The following is a 26,688-nucleotide window of genomic DNA, read 5'->3' as shown; positions in this document are numbered from 1 at the left end:
GTCGTATGTACGACATACATATATATAGGGTATTAGAAGTTGTTATTTTGTCGTACTGAAAAGATCGAAATTCTATAAACATGGCGAATGCCAAGATTGATGATTTGACATATGAGGGAGAATTGAATGAAAGTAATATCAGTAATGGTGCTGAAAACTTGCAAGATTCTCAAGAAGAGACCGATACTGCTCTGCAAGCTGATGAGGAACAAAGAGAGAAATTAGTAAGACTTCCTATAGGCAGAGTAAGAAATATTATTAAAATGGATCCTGATGTAAATTTGGTTAATCAGGAGGCAGTATTTTTAATAGCAAAATCGACGGTAATAACTATTTCAATATTTTTTTCCAATACATTTTACTGAACTGATTTTTATAATATTATAACTTATTGTTATACTATTAATTAAACATTGTATATTGTAACTTGGTATGATTCTATTATAAATACGTATTTATGTAATGAAATAAGAAACATATTAGATTAGATTAGATTAGAATTGTATTATAAGATTTGAGTTTAGTTAGTGTTTAACAGTTGTAAGAGTAAATAACTAAGTTCATAAATATATATATATATATATACACACACACACACACACACACACACACACACACACACACACACACACACACACACACACATAAGTCACTTTTATTTGAATATTCTAGAATTATTTTTGTATCCATCAATTCATCTTCTTTCAGGAACTTTTTATTGATTCATTGGCAAAGGAAGCCTATAAGTATACTGTACAAACAAAAAAAAAAACAGTCCAAAAACGAGATATTGAAAATGCAATTAATAATGTAGATGCACTTGTGTTTTTAGAAGAAATGCTTGAGTAAATTAGAAATTTTTTTAATTTATATTCTAATTAGTAAGAATTATGTAATATAACATAAAAAATTGTTTAATAAATATTTTTATATTTTCTAACTTTAATTGTTTTTATAATTAAAATAAATCCATACAAATATTCTATATTTCTTATATTTTATTGTTTGCATTTTCACAAAAACACTAATAAATAACTTGTATTAATTAAAAAATAATAGAAAGCTTTTAAATATGATTTCAAAAATTATCTTTTGTTAATATTTTTATGTTTATAGAGATCATTATGTTTATAGAAAGATAAGGTATAGATAAAATCTATATTACTAAAGAAAAAGTATATGTTACAATATATAGTATAGCTTGTACATCTAATTTATAGCTTTATTGTAAATTCATATGGTATACATGTTAATAGCTGATATACTTGCATATACAAAGCACTTTATAATTTATGGCAGTACAAATAAGGAAGCTTTAATTTAATTAAATATATAAAAAAAATTCTTAAATGAACATGAATATGAAATTCTAGCATACTTTGGCACTCTCACAATTCAAATTAATTATAATGCAATGATCTATTATTGACCTGTATACATACACATATGTACGTGTCTAAAAAGTTTATAATACCACCATTTAAATAATACTTTTAGCCATTGTTATTTCCTGTTTCTGCAATTATATTCTGTAAATTATAATTATCAAATATTTCTGCTTTTTATATTATTTTCAGCACCTTAACTTATAATGCACTTTGTACAATGCTGAAAAAATTTGTACATGTTAGACTTCTCTAATTAATTCTATATATATGTAACATTTGCAGAATTGTTGACTTTACCTTTAAGATTCATTCAATTTTTGCAGAAGATTTGCTGTCAAATTTTCTAAATGCTAATACAACATATGCTTAATAAAGAAGAAGAAAATCAGTCTTACATTTGCAAAATTTCGATAATTAATCTAATAATTATAAATAATAGAGATCATGGTTTATGATGGTTACCAAAATAGTATAAAATCATCATACAACAAAAGAAACGATGTAATGAATTAATATTTTTTAAAAACATTTGCATACAGAAAAAGAGAATCAAATGTTTTAAATATATTATATTAAAGAGTGGGGTATTAATCAATGTTAATATTAATTGAAATCATTCTGAGTATCTTTAAATAAAGTAATCATCTTTTTAAGAATGTTTTAATTCCACATCACGTTCATTTAACATGTACTTAGTAAATATGTCTATGTATAGAATAATATACAAATTAATATTGTATAATACATTAATTAAAATAAAATAAAATTCATTGGAGATTTTAGATTATTTTTCATTGTAAAATGTTGTCATATTTAAATCAAATAGTTCTTAAAATCTACTAATTACGTACCTGTATGTGATGAAAGAAATCTAGCATTAGTAACTTTTCAATGTTATGTATACAATAAATTAACTATTAATGCAATCTTTCCTCAACTATAAATGATTAAAAATTGGATGTATATTAGCAATTAATTTCAATATTGGTTTGTTTTAAACGGAAAAATATGTAATGTAGATTATAAAACTTTTATTGTTAATAGTTTTATACCTTTAAACATAAAATTATTTATCTTAATAATTGTACTGAAAGCATAGTATGTCATATTATTATGTTGTAAGTCTTGATCAGAGGTTTATGAAAAAAAAAAAAAAAAAAAAAAAAAAAAGAAAAAAGAAGAAGAAGAAAAGCTATATCTTTTTCATTAGAAAAGTACAAGCTATTTTAAATATGTACAACAAAATCAAGATGCACATTTGTTTCTGTTATCATGTTTTTCACATGTTTTGTTTGACATTTTTTTGCACTTAATGCATCTAAACGTTTAAAAAATTTATTATTCTCAAGAGTATTTTTCTAATGCAAATCATAATTTTTTTTGCACGATTTGTTATGTACTCTAATTGAGTCATATACTTTTAGAATATTAGATTGAGAGTATCAGTCACTGAAGACACACTACAGTCTCAAGATCTGTACTTGTCGTTATGACAATCACTCAAAAGAAAAAGTTCAAACCAGTATGTGTTACTCAGTAATCATATATAGGAAATATCATAAGATCTCAAAGCTTCGCGTACATTAGCTTACTTCTTGCGTTTGGTTTTTCGTCTTCTGCAATCTCCTCTAAAGGAACTTTGCTCTGCTGATGTATTAGGATTACCAGGCTTGCTGTGATTGTACAGATTATTTAAAAATTCTTCGAAATCTGCTTCACTATATCAGAAAAAATAAAAAGCTTTTAATTTAATTTAATTTAAAAAATTTATTGTGCTTATTTATTTATATATAGGAATATAAATAAAATATATTTTCAATTTATTATTCTTTAAAGTGTTGATTATATGTATTCTTACCTTGTATTTGGATCCATTTGTTGTCGTTTTTTACCACTGTTAGAAGTTTGTGGCGGTGGACGTTGACCTAGTACAATTCTATATTGAACGCTATGTGTGTTTGCTCTAAGGTGTTTTAAATTACCAGCTTGACAAGCAGCCCAATCAGTGACATCATACACTGCACCTTCCATACAAGCATAATAATGCCAAAGAAATCCCATTAATCGAGATTCTGCCCATATATCACCCTAATTAAATTTAGATAATTAGATTATAAGTGCAAAAGACAAAATTAAATAATTGTAATTTAAATACGAACTTCTTTTGCGCTGTGTCGTATCTTACACTGTGCACAAAACCGGGCAGCATAACAAGGACGTTGAGTCGGAACTCGTTTATGCCTCAAACCACAGTTTGTACACCTTATTGTATTTGCTGCTTGTTCCATTTTTCTATGTAATTGGGATAACAAATCACTTAATTCACCCCAAGCAGCTTCAACCTGTCTTGTTTGATCAAATGCTTGTCTTCGTTCCTGAAAAAATATTGTTTTTAGATAATTTATAAATAGTGCAAACTTATTAGTTTGCAAATAACAAAAATATTACTGGCTCTCCAATTATATCAAAAGCATGAACTAATATTTTGAATGCTTCTTCTGCTCCAGGTTGATTATTTTTATCTGGATGCACTAAAAAGGCTTGACGCTTATAATATTTTTTAATATCATCATCAGAACATGTTGGTGTAACACCAAGTATGCTATATGGATCTTTGCCTTTACAAGCTAATAATCTCTTCATAGCTTCCTCTCCAGTACTAGGTAATGCAATATTAGCTTCAAGTCCACCATGTATCCAATTAGAATTTTCTTCTTTTTCTTCATTTTCGGTCTTCATTTTACGCCAAAAAGCAAATTTACTACTTCCAAACCAATGATCTAATTGCTTGCCAAAAGCATTAAGAATACGTATTTTTGAAAACATTGTTACTACATAAACCCATGAGTATTTTAAATAAAGTATAGAGTGATACCAAGCACATTTTCCACTGAAAAATATGTAAGATACAGAAACACATATATGTGTATGTGTGACTTATATATGTATATGTATATGTATAAATAAAATTATTTCTTTTCTTAATACTTACAGTTGAATAACAAGATTGGCACTCATACTAACTACATCTGATATTAAATGTAATAACCAATAGAAAATCTTTAATATAATTTTACTCCATCGGCTTGCATATTTATTTAAATTTTTACATAGATCCTTAATAGGAGATTCTCTATATTCTTTTCTACGATTTCTTTGACCTTTCTTAATCTGCTGTGCTTTTTCAGCCTGGAAGCGCTTAGAATTTCTTTCCTTAGTCACTTTTTTATCATCTTTATTAATTTTATTATTTTGTTGCTGATTTTTTTCAATTTTCTCAGGTGAGATTGTTTGACTTGAATTATTGATTGTATTTAAATTGTTATTTATTTGTATTGGACGTTTTGGAACATTGCCAGTTGTCTTAGAGTTATTATTTTGAATTTTTGAATTGTTAAGTGTCTCATTTTTGTCATTTTTTTTAGAAGTTTTCAAAACTTTTTTCTTTTCAAATTGGTCTGATCTATCAAAAGTATTTATTTCATGAGTTTCAGTTTGTGAACCAAGATTATCTAAAGAAACCCATCGTCTTGGAAGATTAGAATTATTTTTTTCCAATACTTTTTTGGGAACTTGAAATTTTGGGGAATTGTGATCATCACTCCCTGATGAATTCTGTCTCTTTAATGATGTAGGTTTAATTTTATTCTTGGAACTTTTATTAGTGACTTTTTTGGTCACAGATTCAACCTTCGGTTTCATAGATGGTAGAATTAATGGAGAAGGTGGAGTCGGTGCTGATTTTGTTAATACATCTGAATAAGAAGGACGCATAGGTTTTACTTCTGCTACCATTCGTGGTCTTTTATAGTGACTCTCTGATATATTTCTAGGTAGATCTTCAGAATCTCTGACATCTACATTAGATTGTGGTACTGGTGTTACATTTGGAGAACCACCAAAAGGACTATATGTTCCTGATTGATTTGGTACCCAATTACATACAAGATTATCAATTAATTGTTTTCCATTAAAATTTTGATTAGGCATATCAGATGGTATATTCATGCGTTGATCATTGAAAAGTCCGTATTCTCTGTCCATTACACCTTGATTTTTATAAGGTGTCATATTTGAAAGCTGACATTGTTCTGCCATTATTTGTGATGCATTTCCATAAATAACATTGATATAATTTCCTCCACCAACATCAAAAGTTCCCACTAAATCGTTATTTTCGTTAATACCTAAATGATTTACAGTTTGAGGTGGAAAATAAATAGGATCAGTATTAGTATTATCATAACTTGGCATATCTTGCATATATAAAGAAGTTGCAATTGGACTCATAGATTGCACGCTTTGTGGATTAGGATGTGGAGATTGACTAGCAATATAGTGTCTTGTTTGACCAGAAGGATAGTCACTCCAATTATGCGGTGGAGTTTGTTGTGGTGATATTCCAAACTGAACATAATGGCCATTAGAACTTTCTAAATCAGCAGTCATTGCCTCTATTATCTTATCCAAAGACATGCGTTTAAAATCAGGAGTTGGTTGTTGCTGTTCTGCCATTTTAGATTCTATGTATATAAAAACATACAAAACATATTCTTTAGTTTTTAAGATCTATCGAATTAAAGAAAGCATATTTAATAGTATTTTCATGCAATTAAATACAAATATATATTTTTAAATGTACATAAGCAAATATGTGCATAATAAAACTGCTGTTTTATAAAATAAGGTATATTGCAACAATAATCTTATATATTCTATCTCACTTCTATATTAATAAAACTTAATATAAATAATTTTTACTTAAACAAATAATAAATAGAAACAGATGTATATAGGATTTAAAAAAATTGATGCATGATACGAGAAATATTCGCAATAAAGATAATATCTTAAACAACTTTGGTAACCTAAAACGGTAGCTATTAACACTGTATAAAGAAATACAAAAGTATGGTACTCACATTTGCCAGCTAATGTATTTTGTGAAGGATAATTTTACATCGCAATCAAAATAGTTATTTATTTAATGCATTATATTTAAAAATATGCAATGCACAAATTACGCTATATACCATGCGGTTGGCGCAGAATCGGTCATTATATTTATCCGTATGATACGTACTAAGATGCAAGTTTCTAAACAGATAGTACGAATAAAAATCTTCCCTATATATGTATGTGTGTGTGTGTGTGTATATTTCTCTTCTTTTAAAATATTAATCGACAAATTCATAATTACTCAATATAGAATAAAAAGAATAATTAATTTATTAATACAACATTTAAAAATTAATGAAACATTAAAAATAATATGTTATAATACCGATAAACAATAAATTAATTCTAGTGATAAAAGAATAATACTGCAGTAAAGTTATAACGTTTTTAAATTATGTCATTAAAAAAATGCGCGTTCGAAAATAGAATTTTTATTACTTAAGATTATCATATTTGATCAAAGAATGAAGATGCTAATTTATTAAAAATACCATATATATTAAAATAAAATTCTTTGATTAGACAACATTTTAAAGTCAGTTACATTTAACCCTAGTTACTTCAAAATGCACTAATCCATGAATACCTTTATTTACTATGCTGCAGTTTATTGGTGAATTTCAAACGAGAAAACAGATTCGTGGTGGTTTTCAAATAATTCATATATTGTTGTTAAATACTTGGATAATATATAAAAAAAATATTTGATTAAGCTTAATAATTATCAAACATAATTAAAACGTAATAATCGTTAACTTAAATTGACAAATGCATATTAGAATTCGTTTTATTTATATGTGCCATTATCTCATATAACTTATTTCGTTCACTGATTCTTATTGTTCCTTAAAAACTTCTATAATGTTTCATAGTATAATTCACTTTTTTTATTTGATTAACATCATATAAAGATTATGAATTTGTTATTATAAATATAAAGTTTATTTGACGTTCAACTAGTAACAATTAGTAGTAATTGTGTGCATTAGTTGAATTAAATCCTTCGTTGATACAGACTTCAATTTTTTTTATGAGTTAAATTTAATGTTTTATGTCTTTCTTTTTCTTTATTACGAAAAATTACGTAGACTTTTGCACAGTTAAAAACAATTTTAGTGAAATGAGTCAGTCAAAGCTATCAACACCAAACAAAATTAAATATGATGGTACTTTAATAAATAGTAAGAGAATATACGAATCTCCAATCAAACAAAATGAAAATAAATATAAACAAACAATGTATCAAAAGAATGCAGGTCGTTTTACAAATTTACCAAATCATATAACACCACCATCAGGATTAACGAAGTTCATTGCAAGGAATCCATTTGAAAATGATTTGACAAATAGATTGCACATGTCTGTTATCAGTCCAACTGTTTTTAATAAGGTGATAAAATATGTTTATTATATAAGAAGATTAATCATGTTAGTGGTAGGCTATCTATAATAATATAAATTATATTATTTCTTATTATAAAGATTTCTAATTCCCAACAATCACCTGAATTTGCATGGAGCGTAGAGGAATTAGCTCTAATAAAACCAGCAGAAATAGAAGAATTTCCTATAGAACAAATACACAATGTAGATCCAGACATTGAACTAAAGGCTCAGGCGGCAATTGATAAATTTTTTATGACAAATGAGATAATACCAAGCCCATGGGAATCTAAGAGAAAAGAGTATAAAGTAGACATTAAAATGGATACTCCTAAACGGCTTACTGATAAATCAAATATAATTAAAGATTCTTTTAAAACAACCAAAAAAGATGGTATTAAATATAAATAAATAATATTCATTTCAACATAATTATTTGATTATTTTTAGGTACATGCCAAACAATTTTATCTCTTCCTCCAAAATTGCCTCAAAATGTTGAAGAAGCTTTAAAACCTTATTTTACGTTTAACGAGGTATGTTGATAATTAAGAGTGAAATAGATATTTTGATATATTTTATTTTGTTTCTACGTTAAAACATTTGTTCTATAATTTACATGAATATTTTGTATGCAAAATTAGGAACAAAATGTAGATAGTGATGATGCAAATTTAAGTACAAGTTCATTAAGGAGAAAATTATTCTTCAATCACACTGAGTGTCTTGAAGATGAAGAGCAAAGTTCTTTGCTAGTTTCACCAATCAAAATGAACACTTCTTTAACATTCTGTAAGAGTCCTCCAGAAAGCGGAATGTTTATATGTGGCACACCATTAAGGGTAATTTAAATTTCTAATATTTTCAGTATATTTCTTACAATTATTAAACATTGTACTTTTCTTATAATTTCTCTATACAGAAAAAAATCATTACAAAATATAATATATAAAGCCAAATTTTTTATTCATAGAAACTTTCACGTAAGATGCAGCGTCATGGAACACCTATACAAAATTCTGAAAATCTATCACCTAATATATCTTCTATACCTGATATAAGGAATACATCAGTAGAAAATATGAAAACTCGCTCCCGTTCAGCAGTAAAATTAGATTTTAGTCAAAGCATAGAGATGTCTACAGAAAATATTAAAGTTTCTGAAAATAATGAAGTACCAGGTAAATTTCTTATAAAAAATATTACAAGAGATTATATATTAAAAACATAATTACCATATACAATCAATGATTTATAAATTGTTTTTAGATATAGTTTTATTTTCGCATAACTCAAATATAAACAAAGAAAATTTAAATCCATCAAATAATGATCATGAGAACATGAGAACAGACATATCTGTAGAAATGAATTCAGTAATGGAAAATTCTACATCTTTAATCAAAGACAATGCAAAAAATGAAATGATTAAAGATAAAGATAAATATCATAATAATATTAATGAGATGAAACATTTGTCTGATTTAAGTCAAACTTATAAATTGGAGAATTGCACTTCGCACAAAACTAATATATTTTTGGGAATGTCTGAAAGACAAAGTGCTTCTAATATAGTTCAAGACACTGGATATCAAACTTATTCCATGAATAGTACAACAAATCTAATGGAAAGTAGTTCAGTTAAGCAGAAATTTTATTACAATGAACAGTTTTTAATATCTGACGATGAAATTCCACTTTCTGATTGGAAAGAAAATTTTAAACACTTTGCTTGTTCTACACCGTCAAAATATAACCATGAAAAGGCTGGTTAAATTTATTTTCTTTATGAAGGAGGATTTGTTAAATTCTTGTAGAATGAATAATAAGAATATTTAATTTCTACTAATTATCATTATTAATATTTTGACTTTTATATATGCATTTTATAATACTAATATGGTTTGTTTTTGTATTTAAATCTCTATTATTTTTTTATTAATGCAATATGAATATTGTAAATATTTAAATAAGTATGACGTATATATATTTTTATTATTAACTTCTTTAATAATTGACGGTTAATGAGTAATGATTGTATAAAATATATCTATAAGTGTTTTTTTATAAAGTAATAATTTTGATAATTTGAAATGTACATTCCATTACGAATATACTAATTGCTGTCGTTGTGGAATGAGTATATTATTAAAAAAAAAAAAGAAAAAAAAACGACAGAGAGAGAGAGAGAGAGAGAGAGAGAGAGAGAGAGAGAGAGAGAGAGAGAGAGAGAAAAAGAAAACTGAAAATATGAAAAAATCTAATTTTTCATATATTTTTAAATATGATTGCATTTCAAATAAATATTTTTGTGTATTAAAAATGTATACAATAGAGTATAAGACTGAGTTGTATTGATACTTTTTATAATATAAAATGTGTATATATAAATGTGTATAACTAAATGTATTTAACTCCATTATTTCTTAAAAAAAATACTTTATAACGAAGACAATTTGTGACCTTTGCTCTTTTTCTTTCTTTTTGTTCCAAAGGCATATTTGTATTTGCGCATGCGTTCGTACACGAGGTATAGTTATTGCGAACCATTCAGAGCATATGTGACGTATTGTGACGTCGATATTCTTTATTATGCAGTATATGCATTTGTGATTGATATTAACATAATAAAATGTGATATATTTCAAAAGTATATTAAAGTAAAAATAAATTCTTCGAGCAGTATCTGTATTGATATTATTTTAATCCGAGCTCACATACAGTTCGTGAATTATTCGTGAATTATTTGTGTTTGTGAACTTTTATTGTTTTTTCGTGTCATGATTTTATATTTTATTTTAATGTCTTATATAAATTAATGGTTTTTAAATATGTAGATTTTTTAAAATTAAACTGTTTATAAAATATGATTATAAAGTAATTGTTTTGCACTTCTTGTGTAAATGCTATGTGACATTTTATTTTATGTTAACAAATTTTGTTTTCGTTTTATTTAAATAATTTGTGGAACATTTGAAAACTACTTTTTGTAAAATTCATGAAATTCAAAGAAAAATGTCAGAATCTGTTGATGAAATTGCTGAACAAGTTGATATAATTATTCCTAAGCAAGGGCTGTTATATCAAGAGGAAACTACAGATTATATACTTTGTAAACCAAAAGTAATACCTTTAAAATCTGTCACCTTGGAGAAATTAGAAAGAATGCAGAAAGAAGCAGAACAAAAGTTGAAAGAAAGTCAAGAAATAAATAACAAACCAGATCAAGATAAATAGAATATTAATGCCTTAGCAGGCATGTACAGCATTAGCTGTTGTATAATACAAATAAATATAAATAATATAATACAAAAATGTTTCTTGACCAATTTTTGATAGAGATTGCTATAGCTTTTTATCTAGCTGCAACTCTATTATATAAATATGGAAATGTGTATAGACAGCATATTATTGTTACAATCTCAGTGCTTATTGCATGGTACTTTTCACTGTTGATAGTATTTATATTACCATTAGATGTTTCTTCGGTAAGTGATATATATATTTGATTTTTATATTGAAATATAATATATATGATAATTTGTATTAATCATGCATTAGTTTCTAATAAAAATAATAAATAAAATTGTCTTGTCCAGACTGTTTTTAGACAATGTGTGGAACAGTACATACATAACTCAAGTAATGAAAATGCAAATAATACTGCAAATGCTCCATTTCATACATGCAAAGATCCTTTACCAAACATACCAGAACATGTATTCCCAAAATTATGGAAGATTGTCTATTGGACATCACAATGTTTAACATGGTTAATACTTCCTTTAATGCAATCTTATATAAAAGCAGGTGATTTTACAGTACAAGGAAAGCTAAAATCTGCACTTATTGATAACGCGATTTATTATGGAAGTTACTTATTCATCTGTGGTATCTTATTAATATACATTGCATTAAAGCCTGGATTATATCTTGATGGGTAAAGAATGCATTCACACTAGAATCTTTACTAAAAAAGCCTTTGATGTTATAATCTTAAATTTATATTTTTAGCCAAAAGTTAAAAGCTATTGCTTCCTCTGCATCAAATACATGGGGTTTATTTTTATTAGTACTACTTTTGGGATATGCACTTGTAGAAGTACCACGTGGATTATGGAATACTAGTAAACCTGGATATACTTTACATTATAGCTATTTTAAGATAGCTAAATTGAGTTCAGACAAATGTGAGGCAGAAGAAACAGTAGATGACATACTTGAGGTATCTTTTTTGCCTATAATGAATTATAATAAATATTTTAAGAAATTACAATAATATCAGACAAAAGAATTTTTTTCCTAGTCCTTGCAAGTTGCTACAATATCTATTGGACCAGGGCACCCATATCATTCTAATCTAGAAACAATTTTTCAAAAAATACCTGCTGAACTAAAAGATAGAATGAATAGAAGACAGTTACCAGATGATACACCAACTGATACTCCCTCAGAAAAATCTTTAATTCGATTGCACAGAGAGGTTTTGTATTATTTTTTTTATGCATATGTTAATACATATAAAAACGTATATTTTTATAAATGATGTTGGTCATTTCCTTCAGACTATTAAAGCTTTACAAACACTGCAACGTGTAGAGACTTTGTGGGGCATTACAGTGGATAAAATCTTTCATTTGGAAGATGTAGAAAAAAATCAAGTCAGTCATGAGAGAAGATTTAAACCAACATTTCCTGTACATCGATCATTCCCTCTTCGAATAATTTACAATCCAGTTATTGGTAAGGAATATAAAATCTAGTAAATTGATACATTTAATATCTTATATCCATAATATATAAAATTTTAATACTTCAATATGAAAACATTTACATATGAAATTTTATATATAATTTTGATATAAAATTTTAAATATAATTACAGAATGGTATTGGAAATGTATTATTAAAAGTTATGTTAAGAAGGTTGCTGCTATTTGTGCTGCTTGTTTATCTGCAGCTGTTGTATGGTCAGAAGTAACATTTTTTAATAAATCACCTGTCCTGTCATTATTTGCACAATTTGTTAATATAGCTAAAGAAAATTATGATTACTTTACAATAGAGGTAAATAATCTTATTTATTTTTTATAATGAAATTCTTCTTTGTAATGGATGATGATATAAATAATTTTCTTATGTTAGGTATTATCTACACTCATCATTGCTTATCTTTGCTATTGTGCTTATTCAACAGTTTTAAAAATTCGTGTTTTAAATTTATATTATTTGGCACCACACCATCAAACGAATGAGTATAGTTTAATATTTAGTGGCATGATGTTATGTCGCTTAACACCACCTATGTGTCTTAACTTTTTGGGACTTATTCATATGGATTCTCATATTATAAAAACGCATATTTTAGAAACACATTATACTCAGGTAAATAGATCTAATCGTAATAATAAGTATACATCATAATAATATCTATATTATTTTCTTATATCTTTATAGATAATGGGTCATATGGATGTAATATCCATAATATCTGATGGATTTAATATCTATTTTCCAATGGCAATATTAGGATTTTGTTTGGCAACGTATTTCAGTTTAGGAAGTAGATTACTTTCAATGTTAGGATTTCAACAATTTCTTGATGATGACGAATTTACCACAGATCTCGTAGAAGAAGGAAGAGAACTTATTATACGAGGTAAATTTTTGTTTCAGTTTTTATTCTTATTTTTATTCTTATTCTTAGATATAAATTAAGTAATAGTTTAATAATTTAATAGAGATATTTTATTTTCATGCAGAAAGACGTAAGCGACAAAGAGCGGAAGATTCTATGTATAGAAGACGTGAATTCCAAGAACGTTTCAGTATTACTGGAAATTCTTCTCGTTATAGATCATCTAGACAGAATATGGACACAGGTAATTATAACTATTGTATAATATAAATGTTAAATGTCAATATAGAAAAATTCTTCATATGATTTATTTTTTCTATTTACATTTATTTTAGTACGTTCTTTAAAAAGAGACGAATCTGTGGAATCAGCAGGGGCTGGTTTATTACGCGATTTCGATTCAACAGATTACTATGTTGGTACAACTTCTGAAATAAATTCATATGGTGCAAATAGTCACTTTGAACGTAATTATCAAACTGATAATTTGTATGATGTACATTCAGATAATACAAGATCATTTTCAACAAATACAAACCGTGTAGGACCTGCACCTAAAGGATTGTTCGATGATATTTAAAATAAATATTTAAAATACATAAAAATTAACTAATTATAGCAAATGTAATCAAATTTATATTGGACTATTGTAATTCATAATTTATTAATTGATTATAGCTAAAAAGGATAACATTTTGCTACCATGAAAATTGTGTTTTGTAATAATATAATAATATGATAAAAAAGCTTGCATTTACCTGCTATTATGTATAGTTATTTACTTTTAACAATAATAAAAATATGTGTAGATTGTAGAGTAAAACAGTCTTAATTTGTTATACCTTTAGTTAGATATTTAAGAAGAAAATTAAGGAAACTTAATAAGTAATATAATTAAATAAAAATATGATTTGTATTTTAGTTTATTTAATTTTCTTACAATGCCACATAGAATAGGAATAGTGTGAGCATAATCACACATTCACATGACTAATTATCAAAGCAATTGTATAATAAATTTTTGTATAAGAAGCATGTAAACAAGTTTAATTACATTAAAACTATAATAAATTTAACAAAAAATAACAATTAACATGTGATAAAATTATAAATTTGCATTTAATTCATAAAAATCTCCCAATATTTTTTTCTTTTTTTTTCTATATTATTGCAAGTAATATTTAATATCTACGTGAAATATACTATATAGAACGTAATAATAGCTAATATAAAAAACGATAAAGTATAAGCAATAATTATTTTGATTATTTTCATATTTTCTGTATGTGAGATACGATTCTTATTTTGCCTTTGTCTAGGACTTGTCAAATCTGGCATTAATAATAACGGTTCTAATAGTAATAGACTTGATCTATTTGGATGGTGTTCAGGCAATATTAATTCATCTTGTTTTGAAGTGCATGATTGCAAAACATTATTACGATAATTTATCCAATTTTGTAAATCTGTATCATATCCTATGTTTTTGATGGTGTTAAGGATGCTGTCATGGTTTACTTCAAAAGTCATGGGTATGTATCCATTATTGGATATTCGTGTATATCTATCATTTATATAACGATGATATAATTGTGTATTCACTACATCATTGACTAAATTAACAGTACTAGATATTATAATAATCTCTGGATCCAATGTAGTTTTAAGATCAAATATATCTTTTGGTGGGCCACATAAGTAAAATATGCCTGATTTTGTTGTTTTAGAATAATTGTAAAATGGCATACAGTCTTGAATATTATTGTCTTCTGAAAAATATGTATCACGTTTCATTTCATGTAAAGAATATTTAAAATAATATATATCATTCAGATGATGAAGAATAACTTCTTTAGCATATAAAGGTTTTTTCTTGTATATGTATTGATCACTATATACTGGACTATATTTTGAACTGGCACATTCTTTACATATTCTTTGTTTTGGTAAAAGAAGAGTATTTATTAAAGTATTTGCCGTTGTAGGACTATATTTCTCATAATAATCTAAAATATCAAATTCAGGCCAGTATTGTGGCTCTTTAATTCTTCCAACTTCTTCATAAACATGATCACTTGGCGATGAAGATTTTATATCAGTTTTATTTACATTTATGCTCTTATTTGCGTTGAAATATTTTTGAGAATAATTTGCAGATATTTCATTTTCACGAACGAATTGTGCAGTTTTATAAGTAACATCCGCGTCACGAGATATAGACATTTCTGTTGCATTAAATAAAGTTTCAATTGTTTCCAAACCATTCTCAGAATTAGAATTATATTGTTTTCTTACTTTTGATCCATTATTACTTTCTATATTATCTCCTATTACTATATTTTTAGATTCTGACGAAAAAACTTCATCAACTACAGGGAAAGTTGTTATAGTGCTGCATGGCAGTGCGTTTTTTAAATTAACGTGCTGTTTATTATATGCGTGTGTCTCCGTGCATTGTGTTACTATTACCTTCTCAAGAATACGTAATTTTTCGTGATCAGTTTTTTTTCTAATTCTACTTTCTTTTTCTAAGTTTAAACATTCTAAGTGTAGCCGGCGGTGGTGAACACACGCAAAATTATATCAATTTATTGAATCTTGGTTTTCAGATTGTAATTTTTGTTTGATTTTATCTAAATCATGGAGAACCTGTAAAAGATATTTTTATAAAAAAATTAAGTTTTTTTGATAATAAATACATATGATTATGTAAAAAGACCTCTAGTATAGATGAAGCACTCCATGCTTGTGTTCGACAACTATCTCTACAATATTCTCCATCCTTATTAGTAAGTTCAGGAAGACCACGCCAATGATTTGTAGATGCTTCGACAAAATGTCGTGAAATAATAATTTCAGTTGATTCAATCGTGCGGCGCAATTCATCTACACCCCCAACTAATGGGGCAAAATATAAACGAGCTCTAAGAAAATAACCCATCGGCCAAATCCATTCCTAAAAAGCAATATTTCGTATACTCTTTCAAAAATACTAAGAATATAATATAAAAGATTCTACTAATAATGCTAGTTAACTTACTGGTCCTTGATGATAATTCCATCCATGTGCAAGTTTAGTATCATTAGAATCATTTGAATTATCATAATAACCATTATATGCCCAATCTGCAGGATCTAATGTTTTCATTCCTAATGGTCCTAATAAAATTTCTTCGACTTTCTTCAATGCTGTCCATGCATGATGTGGATTAAACAATTCTGGAGCCTTTAGAATAATGAGTTTATTAATTTAACATATATAATAAAAATTGTATCTTTCTTATCTGATTCAAGGTAAAAAAAAAATATTTACAACTATCATAGTAATTGGAAAATTAGGACGTAATTGATAATCTGCCCATTCCTGTGTGGCTCCATGACTATCCTTAAATATGCCGCGGCGATGGATTAATTCAGGTTTTAATTCACCTTCTGTAGGCACTTCATTTATGTAAAAATATTTTTCAAAATTTGCTGATATTTTATCTGCCCATTGTTTATAACTCCAAGTTACTACAGATCCTATTATATAATATAAATAAAATATTGTGTAATATATATTAAAAAATATAATATCTTATATCTCTTACTTATAAAACTGTATATTTAATCCTACCATCACGATTTTTCCTTTGAACACTGCCATAGGGGAAAAGATTTTGCTTATATAGTTCAGCTAGAAAACTCAAAATACTTTTACTAAGACCAATTATTTCTATAGCTGAGCCATCTCTTGGTGTAGCAGGTTTTCCTTTGTTACCAGCTTTTTCAGATGATCCCATTTTATCCATCCATGTTCCACAATTAGCATCATTACCTCCAAAAACAAAACCTGTTTCTGGATGTACACCAATTTGATTATTAAATCCTCTATCAGTCATGTGCTCATCAATTTGTTTTCCAGCATTTCTTTCTCTGAAGCAAAGTCCTTGAAAATGTACCATAAGTGCCTCTTGTATAACATCATATAAAGGTTGGTCCTGCAACATATATATATACATGTATTTAAGTCATGTTTTACTAATTATATTATATTAATGTTTTATTGAAATATATAAAAGATATTTTAAAAGTAACAACATACAACTTGTCCTGCTGGTAATGAAGGAGAATCATCACTGGGAAAGAGTCTTGAAATTTTATCAGATAGAATTTTTAAACCATTTGGAACTTCTTGAATATAACATTGAATAGTATATAACCACCACCATAAAGCATCGCGACAATTATACCTTACATACAATAGAAACATTACACATGTATTTATCTCAACATTTTCAAATAAATGATTATCTATATATTTTACCTTGCATTTTTTCCTTTATCTAAAAGATTTGGCATTAAACCATGTCGTAACGTACCAGCAAAACCTAGAATTATGAATCTAGCTTCTTGATGTCTACCCGTTAAAAGGAGTAAACCTCTTAAAGCAATAAATGTATCTCTACCCCAATTTCTCATGTATCCTACTGTAAAGTGTGGTAGACCTGCTGATAATGTCAAACATAGTTGTTCTGTTTCTCCATTATATTGTATCACTTTTGGCTTAGGAGGATCTAAATTTGGCGATAAGTCTGGTAATTGGGCTGATTTTATTATACCTCCCATTTGTACTGAGACTAAAGATAGTATTTTAATAAAAGTAGAACCATTCTTCACAAAACTATAATCAAAATTATGTAATAGTTTTTAACTAAAATATTATTTTAATAAAAGTTAATTTTTTTAATACAATAACGTAAACATAGATACCTTGACATTAAAGCATAACATTGTTCTAATAATGTTATGTAAACATTAGTAACAACCACATCAAAATAGCTTGGTACTAAATAACGGGGAATTAATTTAAATGGTTCAGCTACTTCCTCTAACCATTCTCCAAGAGCCTTAGTGCCATGATCTTCCTTAAGTCGTTGCCAAATATAATCTGTTTAATATAATATAAAATATAAGTAATGATTTGCATTTATGAAAATATAGATGATTTATATGTTATAAATATTATAATAATTCAAAATATGATAATATTTTTACCCATCAACCAATTTCCCTGTCTTAAATTAGCACATAAAGGATGACCAAGATCATTGTTTGGTCGAATATCTGCTAACACAGATATAACACCTAATCGAAAATACAGAAAAATGTAAATATATTATATTTATTCATTATATTTTACATATAAAATTTATTATATTAATTTACCTTGTAATCCTGCATAGACTAAAGGTCCATAACCAGGTATGTCATATACCCCAAATTTATTTGAAGTTTCATCACGTTCTTCTTGATCACATCTATAGATGGCTTTATTCAAATCTACAAGATCCATGCGAGATACAATAACTCGCAAGTCTGAGCTTTTGTTTGATGTGATTACAGAAATAGTGTTTTGAAGTTTGGCCAGAGCAGGCTTTATATTAGCATGAAGAGATACCCTATAATAATGTTACAATTATAAAATATAAATATATATATATATATATATATATATATATATATATATATATATATAATAAAATAAGTTTTACGATTTCTTACCGAATAGCAATGACAGAACCAGGTATAAAATTGATAAAGTTAAGTTGTGTTATTTTAGGATCTCCTGAATCAACTTTTTCTAACATAGTAGAATCACAAATTTGAATATGTTCTTTTAGATTGATAACATATTCAGACATTCCATTTATGATATTTTCATCTTTAACAAACTTTTGCGGATAAAGAAATGGAGATGTACCATTTCTAGAATATAACATATTATTAACACGTTATATTTAATATATAAATATATACATATATGTATATATGTTATATATTATTTTTTCATTATAAAATAAATTTTTCATTATAAAATAAATTAATTAATATAATTTCATTATATAATAAAATAAAATGTTTTACTTTGTTCCACTGTGTGATAATGAAGCTTCCAAAATGATTTCTTCTACAACACCTTCTACTCTTAATGGCTTTATATATCTTCTCAAATCATTAGCATTAGGATCAGGATGTTTGAATGCTGTAAAGGCAACTAAAACGACACTGTCATGAGTAGAAGGTGAATGCCTTGTTACTGCAACTACATCAGTATCCATTTGATCAACAAATACCTATAAAAACGTAAAATAAGTTAGTAAAATAATGAATAGTAATTTTAATATGATTTTATGAGATATTATGTAAATATACTCACTTGGGAAAATTTCTCTTTGCCAAGAGTATAATGTAGTTCGTTCAAAGCCCTTTTAGCTATAATTATACCGTTTTGATGATTTACAAATTTTATACCATCTGCCAAATTATCATCATCTGTCCATGATGCATATTGTCTTGTTTCATCAACAACATGAATCTATAATTTTTTAATTCATTCAATAATATATAAATTTTGTTTCTGTTATTGTTTATTGCACTTCCTAGCAAATTTAGAAGACTTACATGATGCGGTACTAATTCATCATATCCTCGATTGCTTCCACTAGCACAACATGCCATTGATACAAGTCCAGTACTTGGAAGTAAATCAAAAACACTTCGTTTTTCGATTGGACTAGGATTATCATGAGTTTGATCCAAGAAGAGAGCATGAGCTATAGATGGTACTAACGGCCGTTTACGTGATGGCAAAAAAGCTCCAACGGGTTCTCCTCCATATCGATAAACTAATCGTCCTTCCTCATGACTGTCCCATGCAGACATTGCCTCTATATTATATGTATGAGTTTGATTTAATTTATAAAAAACATAAAAAATATTTGAAATATTTGAAATATTTTTTCTAATTTAATATTATCATACCTCTGATCAAAGATGTAATGCCAAGACGATTAACAAAAATGTTATCTTTTTGATCAGAATTCGTAAATAGTTCTGCAACTACATACAAATCAGGACGAATCTGACGAGCAGCGTCTAACATGTGCTAGACAAAAATTTAATATTTTATAATCATTAAACTCGAATTAACTTTTTATTAAAAAATAAAAAGAAATGAAAATATTGATATACCTCAGCAATAGGAATAGGTGTAGAATGACAGTTATCAAGACGTATACCATCAAAAATTTTGGCAGTTTGTTCTACATATTTTGTCATATGATCCCACAAGAAAGGAGAATCCTCTGGTTTTTCACCATATCTGCGATAATAATTAATATTTAAAAACATTCAAAAATGAAACAATTAATAATACAATGTACTTCATTACCTAAGCTTTACGCTATCACCCCATGCAATAAGTTCTCTTCGAATATAGATATTTGAATCAGGATCAGCAAAATTCTTTAAAGGATCACCATTCATAACCCATCCATTATGAACCATCAGATAACAACCAGCCTCTGAAAACATTGTTGCTTCTCTTTCAACTAATGATTTAGGAGTTCCATAATCAGTAAAATATCTACAAAATAGAATTCATTATAACAACATTGTTTTATTTCATTTATATTTACTTTATTATGTTTTTTACTCTGAAATTACCGAGGTACAAGCGGGTTTCTTTCACTAATTTCCTTAAGCCTGGGTCCATCTGCCTGCACTCTAAAATATCGTATACCTGCAACTGTATTTTCAACAGCTGCATTCAAATGATTTTGAATTTCATTTATAATTACATCATTAAGTTCTTGTAATTTTTTTCTAAGATCTTCTGCACAACGTTTCAGACGAGTTTCCTCATCAAAACTATCAGCTCTATGAAACAAATTTGTTTCTTGAATTAAATAATATTATTTTAAATATTAATTAAGGTATATTAAAAAATATAATTACTACCTATATGTATTATATTTTTTAAGAGCAAGTGGCATGTCTATAGTTGCTTTTAATCTACGAAATTTAGGATCTTTTATTACTGATATGTCTTCTGTTGGTAATTCATTAACATCTTGAGGGATTTGAGTTCGTGCTAAATTTAAAAATTCTGCTATTGTTTCATTAATATCCAATATATACAATTCATGAATTTTTACAAGTGGTAAAAAATATGAATGCAGAGCATGACGAATAGACTGAAAAATAAAGAAATTAATGCAGTTGTACATTTAAATCCTATATTTAATCAATTTTCTTTAAAGATATTGTATCTTTAGAAAAGAATTTATAATTAATTAATACTCAAATATTAACAAAGATACAATACTTACGTTTAAATGATCCTCAGTTTCAACTACTGTAGGAATACCTTTAAATTCCCACTCTCCAGAAGCAACCTGAATTGTTAATTCAAATAAAGCAGCGTCTAAAATGTATGCAGGACGTAAGTGAGGACTGTTAAGACAGTTGTATGTACATTCTGGATGAGAGACTAAGAAGGGACTTTCATTTGCTGTATGATTTAAAACAACATCACATATACTTAACATCTATAACACAAAATTATAATTAATCAAAGTGATATATAGAAATATAGTTATGTGTTAGGAACTCTTTTGGATTATAAATATAACTTACTTTCCATTCATTACGAATTTTATTTATAAATTCATCAATATCGTCAAAAGTAATTACTGTGTCTCCATCATTGAAGAGAGGATTCAATTTTAATTGATCACTTAAACTGTAGGATGATTTAGACAATCCTAATTCCTATAATATACATATTTTTATAGATGTTATATATTGAATAAAATTTAATAAAAGATATCAATTACCTGAATTGGTGTAAAATGTATAACATTATATCCAGAGTTACGAGCCACTAGTAATTTATTTTCCCAGGTGGAAAAGGGTCCTAAACTTTTTGCCAGTACAGTTTGACATTGAATACAATCTAGTGGTAATAATTCTCCACGTTCACCAACTTTTAATTCAGGATCCACCATCAAATATCCAGAAGCAATGGCTTTTATTTTTGATTCAGTACTATAAACAGTTTTATTAATATAGTATTTCAGTACTATTTACAATTTATTTATTATACTATGACAGTTTTATTTATTATTTTCAGTACTATTAACAGTTTATAAAAGTTATGAAATAATCATCTGCATATTAAAATCTTACCCAGAATCCATAACATAATAATGAAAGGAACCGGGTAAAGTTAGAAGTAAATTAGCAGAATCATTTATCCAAGGTAACTGGTAATATGTGTGTCTTTCAAATTTCTGATCATTTGATAATGGATGATTAGTAAAAACATCAAGTGTCTTTCCAAGAAGAGAAGCTCCAAGCTTGAATTCCACTTTCCATCCTAAATAAAAATTAATTAGTTTCAATTTAAAAATAAAAAAATAATAAGATTATTCTTTAATTATATTAAATATATACCTTTTTTAAGTCTATATAAAATTCCATCAAGATGTTCTCCTTTATTTAGAGTCAAGACTCTTACTTGTTGAGAGTCCTGGCTCTCTGCAGATGGACCACGTTCAGTCATATTTTTATCTATTGCCTAAAAATAGTATTAAATCTTAAAAATAATTACAATTATTTGTAAAACAAATAAAAGATTATTTGGTGTAATAAAGCTTCACTAATAGCAATTGCCCATTTCCACACAATATTACACTATTTTATATTATAACACAGCACAAATATTTATTGCTACACAAATTTACTTCCAACGAATGTTTTATTATTAGAAGTATGTTTTTATGTTTATTATTAGAAGTATAATACAAAATAAGTTAAGAAACACAATCAAAAATACTTTATATATATATTATAAATTCAGTGTTTCCACAAAATGTATTTATGAAGAAAATGTTTACCTAGAGGATTAGTACTTACAAGTAAAACGTAGTAAATAGACAAGCATTTGACTGACATGAGCCTTAATATAAGTTATTGGCACAAAGAAGCTACAGAGCGTGCAAAACGCATGGCATTACATTACACAGTTCTGCTGCATGAACATACATAAAGCTTGAAGCTATTCTTACTCTACATACTTGGATTACAACTCTATGATCTAGTGGATGGATAAGAGAAATACTTCCTGCCATAAGATTTGTTAATTTTTAAAGTAATAATCGCGCTTAAAAAGATTGTTGTTATTAAAAACATAACAATAATTCTATATCAGATATAACAGAATTTGATAAATATTGATGATATTTTTACATCCACACACTATATCATGTATGTCAAAACTTACACAAGACAAGAGAAACCTCAAATAGCGGCATTTACATAGATGTTGTAAAAAGCTCTTAAATTTCCTCATAAGCATTTGTACTGCATTTCCAAAAAAATGCTTTATTGCAAGCATTGAATCCATTGTTAAAAATAAATAGATTATTTAAGTTATAACTATAGCTTTACATAAGATCTGTACATAAATGAGTCTTTATTAATCAGCTGCAATGTTGTTTTTACTATGCTTTAGAATAGTAGAGGATTTTCACATTGTATTACCTATAACAGATATGTTGTAGTAATCATCCATAATATATATTTACATACATAATATCTGTAATTCAAAGAAAATATACAAATTTGCAACATCAGAAAGAATATACAATAAAAATGATAAATAGTAAACATTTTACTTCTTATAAAAATATATTTTACATGTTTATTTCTTATAAAAATAAAGATAACAAACATAACAACTATGTAGTAGTAAATTAATGAATATAATACTGATAAACATTGTTAATGTTTTATAATTTATATAATAATGCTTAAACATAATTAGATTATAAAATTTTAAAAATATATATATAGAAGATATATATAAAATAAATACTTGAATATGTAATATTTAGTTTTTAATATAATATATGTTTCTGCTTTTGTCTATAATACCATAAAATAATCTAAATAAAAATAAATATAATTTTTTACTATACCTGACATAAGAAAATCCATTTATAATTTAGTTATTTTATTTTAAAAACACAAAAATTATTAATAAAAGTATAAAAAATATTATTTTTTCTTATTAATTTCAATCCAATTAATATAATCACTTATGTTGCCCAAGAATTTAACAGAAAGTAAAAGCAACAAGTGATTAAAGTTCTATACTTAATAGCACATATACTATTTTAAAATGTATGTCTATATACGCACATATACATTCGGATTAGTATTTTTATGACTTAACAAGATAATTTCATTTAAATGATACCATTTTCATGTCAGCTAAGAATATCACTAAAAGCCAATTCAAACGAAACAAACAACTAAATAAGCACAAGGTCGGTCATGACATTCAACATCATTTAAAAATATTTAAAAATCATAAATAAACAAGCGAAATAATATTACTCAAATAACTTATAATTAACGATAATACACATAATTCACCTGATCATTAATAATTTACGTCGAAATAAAAAAGATTTAATTTGACCTTTATTTTGATATACAGATCTTGAAGGTCACGAAATAGAAACGTGGTTCATCTTAAAAATACGGACCTAGCAGACGATAGAAGGACTTTATACGAAAAATTCGGCTTTTTTCATTGGCTGTATGTTGCGGCAACTTCACGTGACTAAATTTGAAATTTGTATTATTGGCATTTCACATTCCAACATACATATAATGAAACATAATTTTTACAAAAAATACTTATATAACCATGAAAACATATAAAACATTTATCATGCATTCATGTATGTATAAAAATGCAAGAATCAATATATTTTTAATGTATAATTGTAATTATGATATAAATTTTATAAAAAGATAAAAAGTGTGTGTTATATGTGTGCGCATATGTTAAGAGTATATACATCGATATTTAAATAAATATTAAAATATAAGCTTGACAACTTCAAAGAAATATCATAATGTGGCGGTAATTTTTAATTTAATCTTTTGTCAACGAGAATTTGAATGAGGACAATTAAACGAAAAATATTACATGGAAATTGTACATTGGCACATATTATTTGCTGTTTATTTTATTTTTATAATTTTCATTGCAGAATACTATGCTCAAACTGAAATATATGAGGATTATAACATGGATCCTGAATTTGATTATTCACAATTAGGCAGTACTATTGAATATGAAGAAACTAGTTATTCTTCTCATGCAAAAATTGTTATACATAAAAGTAAATAGTTTTTAATTTATTAGTAAGATTTTATTGTTTAATAACCTAAAATATTTTTATTGCACATTAGCATTAGATAAAAAAGTTAAGTGCGATGAGGACCAGATATTATTTTACCTGGCTAAACTACAAGTTATTAATCCAGAAGGTATATTATTAATTGCTTCATACAAGGACATTGAATATTTTTGTAGGTTTGTAGGTCATGTGATCTTAATGAAATGACAAATATTTGTAAATAAAAAATGATATATATGATCTATTTTTCTATTTTAAAGGAAAATAGTTGAAAGTCTTGATTCAATTGATAGTGTAATGCAAGCATGTATACCCTTGCCAGAAGATCACTTATATATGCAACTTATAGCAGGATTAAGAGTACTAAACAGTAAACTTTGTGTATATGAAAATTATCAATCTAGTAAGTCCTCTAGGAAGTGTAAATATTAAATATACATAATATGGAAGAATAATAAATAAATTTGAATGAAATAGTATTCAGAAAATATATGAAGTGTTATCAAGAACTCCATGATGAATATTTGGACTGTGTAGGACCAACAGATTGGACGGAAAATATGGAAATTCATGACTTGTGCGAGTATGTATATAAACAATTTGCGTTTATATATAATATTTTATTTCATGTGTAAATATCATAATTTATTCCTAGCCAATTTAAAGCTATATCTGATTGTTACTATACATTAACTGCCGTGTTATGTGGTATCGAAGCTGCAAAAATTCTTAAAGAACTCGTTGTACAAGTTATAACTGCTGTTATTTGGGTAAGAATATATTTAGGTTTATATATTTAGTATTAAATATAATTTTTAACAAGTTTTGAATTTTTAATAAAATGTTAAATTTCCTTTCAGACTAATTGCCCCAATGTATACAAGGATCCAGTTGTTTCAGATCCTATGCCAGACCTTATGAATTCCAAGTCATCTTGTAATACCTCTATCAATTTTATAATTGTAATAATATTTATAAATATATTATAAATTATAATATTATTTTATTTCTTTTGAAACAGTTAAAAAATACAAAAATTAATATTTTTATTTAATTAGATTCATTTTACTATTGTAAAAATATAAAAAAAAGAAAGGAAAAGAAATTAAAGTACTAAGAAAGAGCTATTTTTTGTTTTAAATTATTTTTTTAATAAAATTATCTGCAATAATTTGTAAGATAAAAAATAAAGGCTTAAATCGATAGTTAACCTCAATTTAAAACCATATTAAATGTTATTAAATAATAAACGTTCTTTGAATAGAAAAGTTTGTAATTT

The 26,688-nt window shown here is 26.4% G+C and overlaps 7 protein-coding genes across 13 annotated transcripts; 5 read left to right on the top strand and 2 right to left on the bottom strand.

Moving 5' to 3' along the window:
• Positions 1-64: 64 nt before the first annotated feature.
• On the top strand, positions 65-1,137 carry PolE4 (DNA polymerase epsilon subunit 4). The gene is made up of 2 exons (XM_035863827.2): positions 65-323; positions 709-1,137. The coding sequence occupies exons 1-2, from the start codon at positions 81-83 to the stop codon at positions 847-849; spliced, it is 384 nt and encodes a 127-aa protein (XP_035719720.1). The 5' UTR covers positions 65-80; the 3' UTR covers positions 850-1,137.
• A 60-nt stretch (positions 1,138-1,197) lies between these two features.
• LOC118440568 (uncharacterized) lies at positions 1,198-6,485 on the bottom strand. The gene is made up of 6 exons (XM_035863817.2): positions 6,311-6,485; positions 4,381-5,911; positions 3,837-4,278; positions 3,548-3,763; positions 3,247-3,476; positions 1,198-3,106 (listed from the first exon to the last, which is right to left on the bottom strand). The coding sequence occupies exons 2-6, from the start codon at positions 5,901-5,903 to the stop codon at positions 2,977-2,979; spliced, it is 2,541 nt and encodes an 846-aa protein (XP_035719710.1). The 5' UTR covers positions 5,904-5,911; positions 6,311-6,485; the 3' UTR covers positions 1,198-2,976.
• A 486-nt stretch (positions 6,486-6,971) lies between these two features.
• Positions 6,972-10,110, top strand: bora (aurora kinase A activator-like protein bora). Its single transcript, XM_035863092.2, has 6 exons — positions 6,972-7,737; positions 7,830-8,124; positions 8,181-8,266; positions 8,375-8,572; positions 8,704-8,911; positions 9,000-10,110. The coding sequence occupies exons 1-6, from the start codon at positions 7,399-7,401 to the stop codon at positions 9,503-9,505; spliced, it is 1,632 nt and encodes a 543-aa protein (XP_035718985.2). The 5' UTR covers positions 6,972-7,398; the 3' UTR covers positions 9,506-10,110.
• Positions 10,111-10,240: 130 nt separating this feature from the next.
• On the top strand, positions 10,241-10,967 carry BBIP1 (BBSome interacting protein 1). The gene has a single exon (XM_085658461.1). The coding sequence runs from the start codon at positions 10,746-10,748 to the stop codon at positions 10,965-10,967; it is 222 nt and encodes a 73-aa protein (XP_085514587.1). The 5' UTR covers positions 10,241-10,745.
• Positions 10,968-11,044: 77 nt separating this feature from the next.
• On the top strand, positions 11,045-14,382 carry LOC118440276 (LMBR1 domain-containing protein 2 homolog). Its single transcript, XM_035863091.2, has 10 exons — positions 11,045-11,218; positions 11,330-11,670; positions 11,745-11,955; positions 12,037-12,213; positions 12,296-12,473; positions 12,616-12,797; positions 12,876-13,115; positions 13,188-13,389; positions 13,493-13,612; positions 13,704-14,382. The coding sequence occupies exons 1-10, from the start codon at positions 11,045-11,047 to the stop codon at positions 13,946-13,948; spliced, it is 2,070 nt and encodes a 689-aa protein (XP_035718984.1). The 3' UTR covers positions 13,949-14,382.
• Positions 14,383-15,876: 1,494 nt separating this feature from the next.
• On the bottom strand, positions 15,877-24,790 carry LOC118440275 (glycogen debranching enzyme). Of its 7 annotated transcripts, none has more exons than XM_085658455.1 (27): positions 24,634-24,761; positions 23,737-23,791; positions 23,477-23,650; positions 22,648-22,771; positions 22,381-22,570; positions 22,029-22,239; positions 21,829-21,963; positions 21,522-21,740; positions 21,151-21,386; positions 20,857-21,069; positions 20,582-20,776; positions 20,383-20,512; positions 20,173-20,296; positions 19,813-20,078; positions 19,568-19,726; positions 19,276-19,484; positions 18,913-19,116; positions 18,577-18,809; positions 18,406-18,495; positions 18,121-18,298; positions 17,675-18,031; positions 17,453-17,600; positions 16,985-17,348; positions 16,682-16,890; positions 16,409-16,594; positions 16,088-16,324; positions 15,877-16,017 (listed from the first exon to the last, which is right to left on the bottom strand). In XM_085658455.1, exons 3-27 carry the CDS (start codon positions 23,597-23,599, stop codon positions 15,952-15,954), a joined length of 4,806 nt encoding a protein of 1,601 aa, XP_085514581.1. In that variant the 5' UTR covers positions 23,600-23,650; positions 23,737-23,791; positions 24,634-24,761; the 3' UTR covers positions 15,877-15,951. The 7 variants fall into 7 exon arrangements, with proteins under 7 accessions (XP_085514581.1, XP_035718983.2, XP_085514586.1 ...); XM_035863090.2 differs by lacking the exon at positions 24,634-24,761 and adding an exon at positions 24,174-24,338; XM_085658460.1 differs by lacking the exon at positions 23,477-23,650 and having other exon boundaries at positions 24,634-24,759.
• Positions 24,791-25,195: 405 nt separating this feature from the next.
• Positions 25,196-26,398, top strand: LOC118440279 (uncharacterized). Its single transcript, XM_035863095.2, has 6 exons — positions 25,196-25,391; positions 25,462-25,585; positions 25,670-25,812; positions 25,887-25,992; positions 26,065-26,179; positions 26,270-26,398. Exons 1-6 carry the CDS (start codon positions 25,196-25,198, stop codon positions 26,396-26,398), a joined length of 813 nt encoding a protein of 270 aa, XP_035718988.2.
• The last annotated feature ends 290 nt before the right edge of the window (positions 26,399-26,688 follow it).

Source organism: Vespa mandarinia, chromosome 7 (genome assembly GCF_050613455.1).
Source record: "Vespa mandarinia isolate Hongniang chromosome 7, ASM5061345v1, whole genome shotgun sequence".
Lineage (NCBI taxonomy): Eukaryota > Metazoa > Arthropoda > Insecta > Hymenoptera > Vespidae > Vespa > Vespa mandarinia.
The sequence above is the reverse complement of the archived record's forward strand: the minus strand, read 5'-3'. Positions and strand labels throughout refer to the sequence as shown.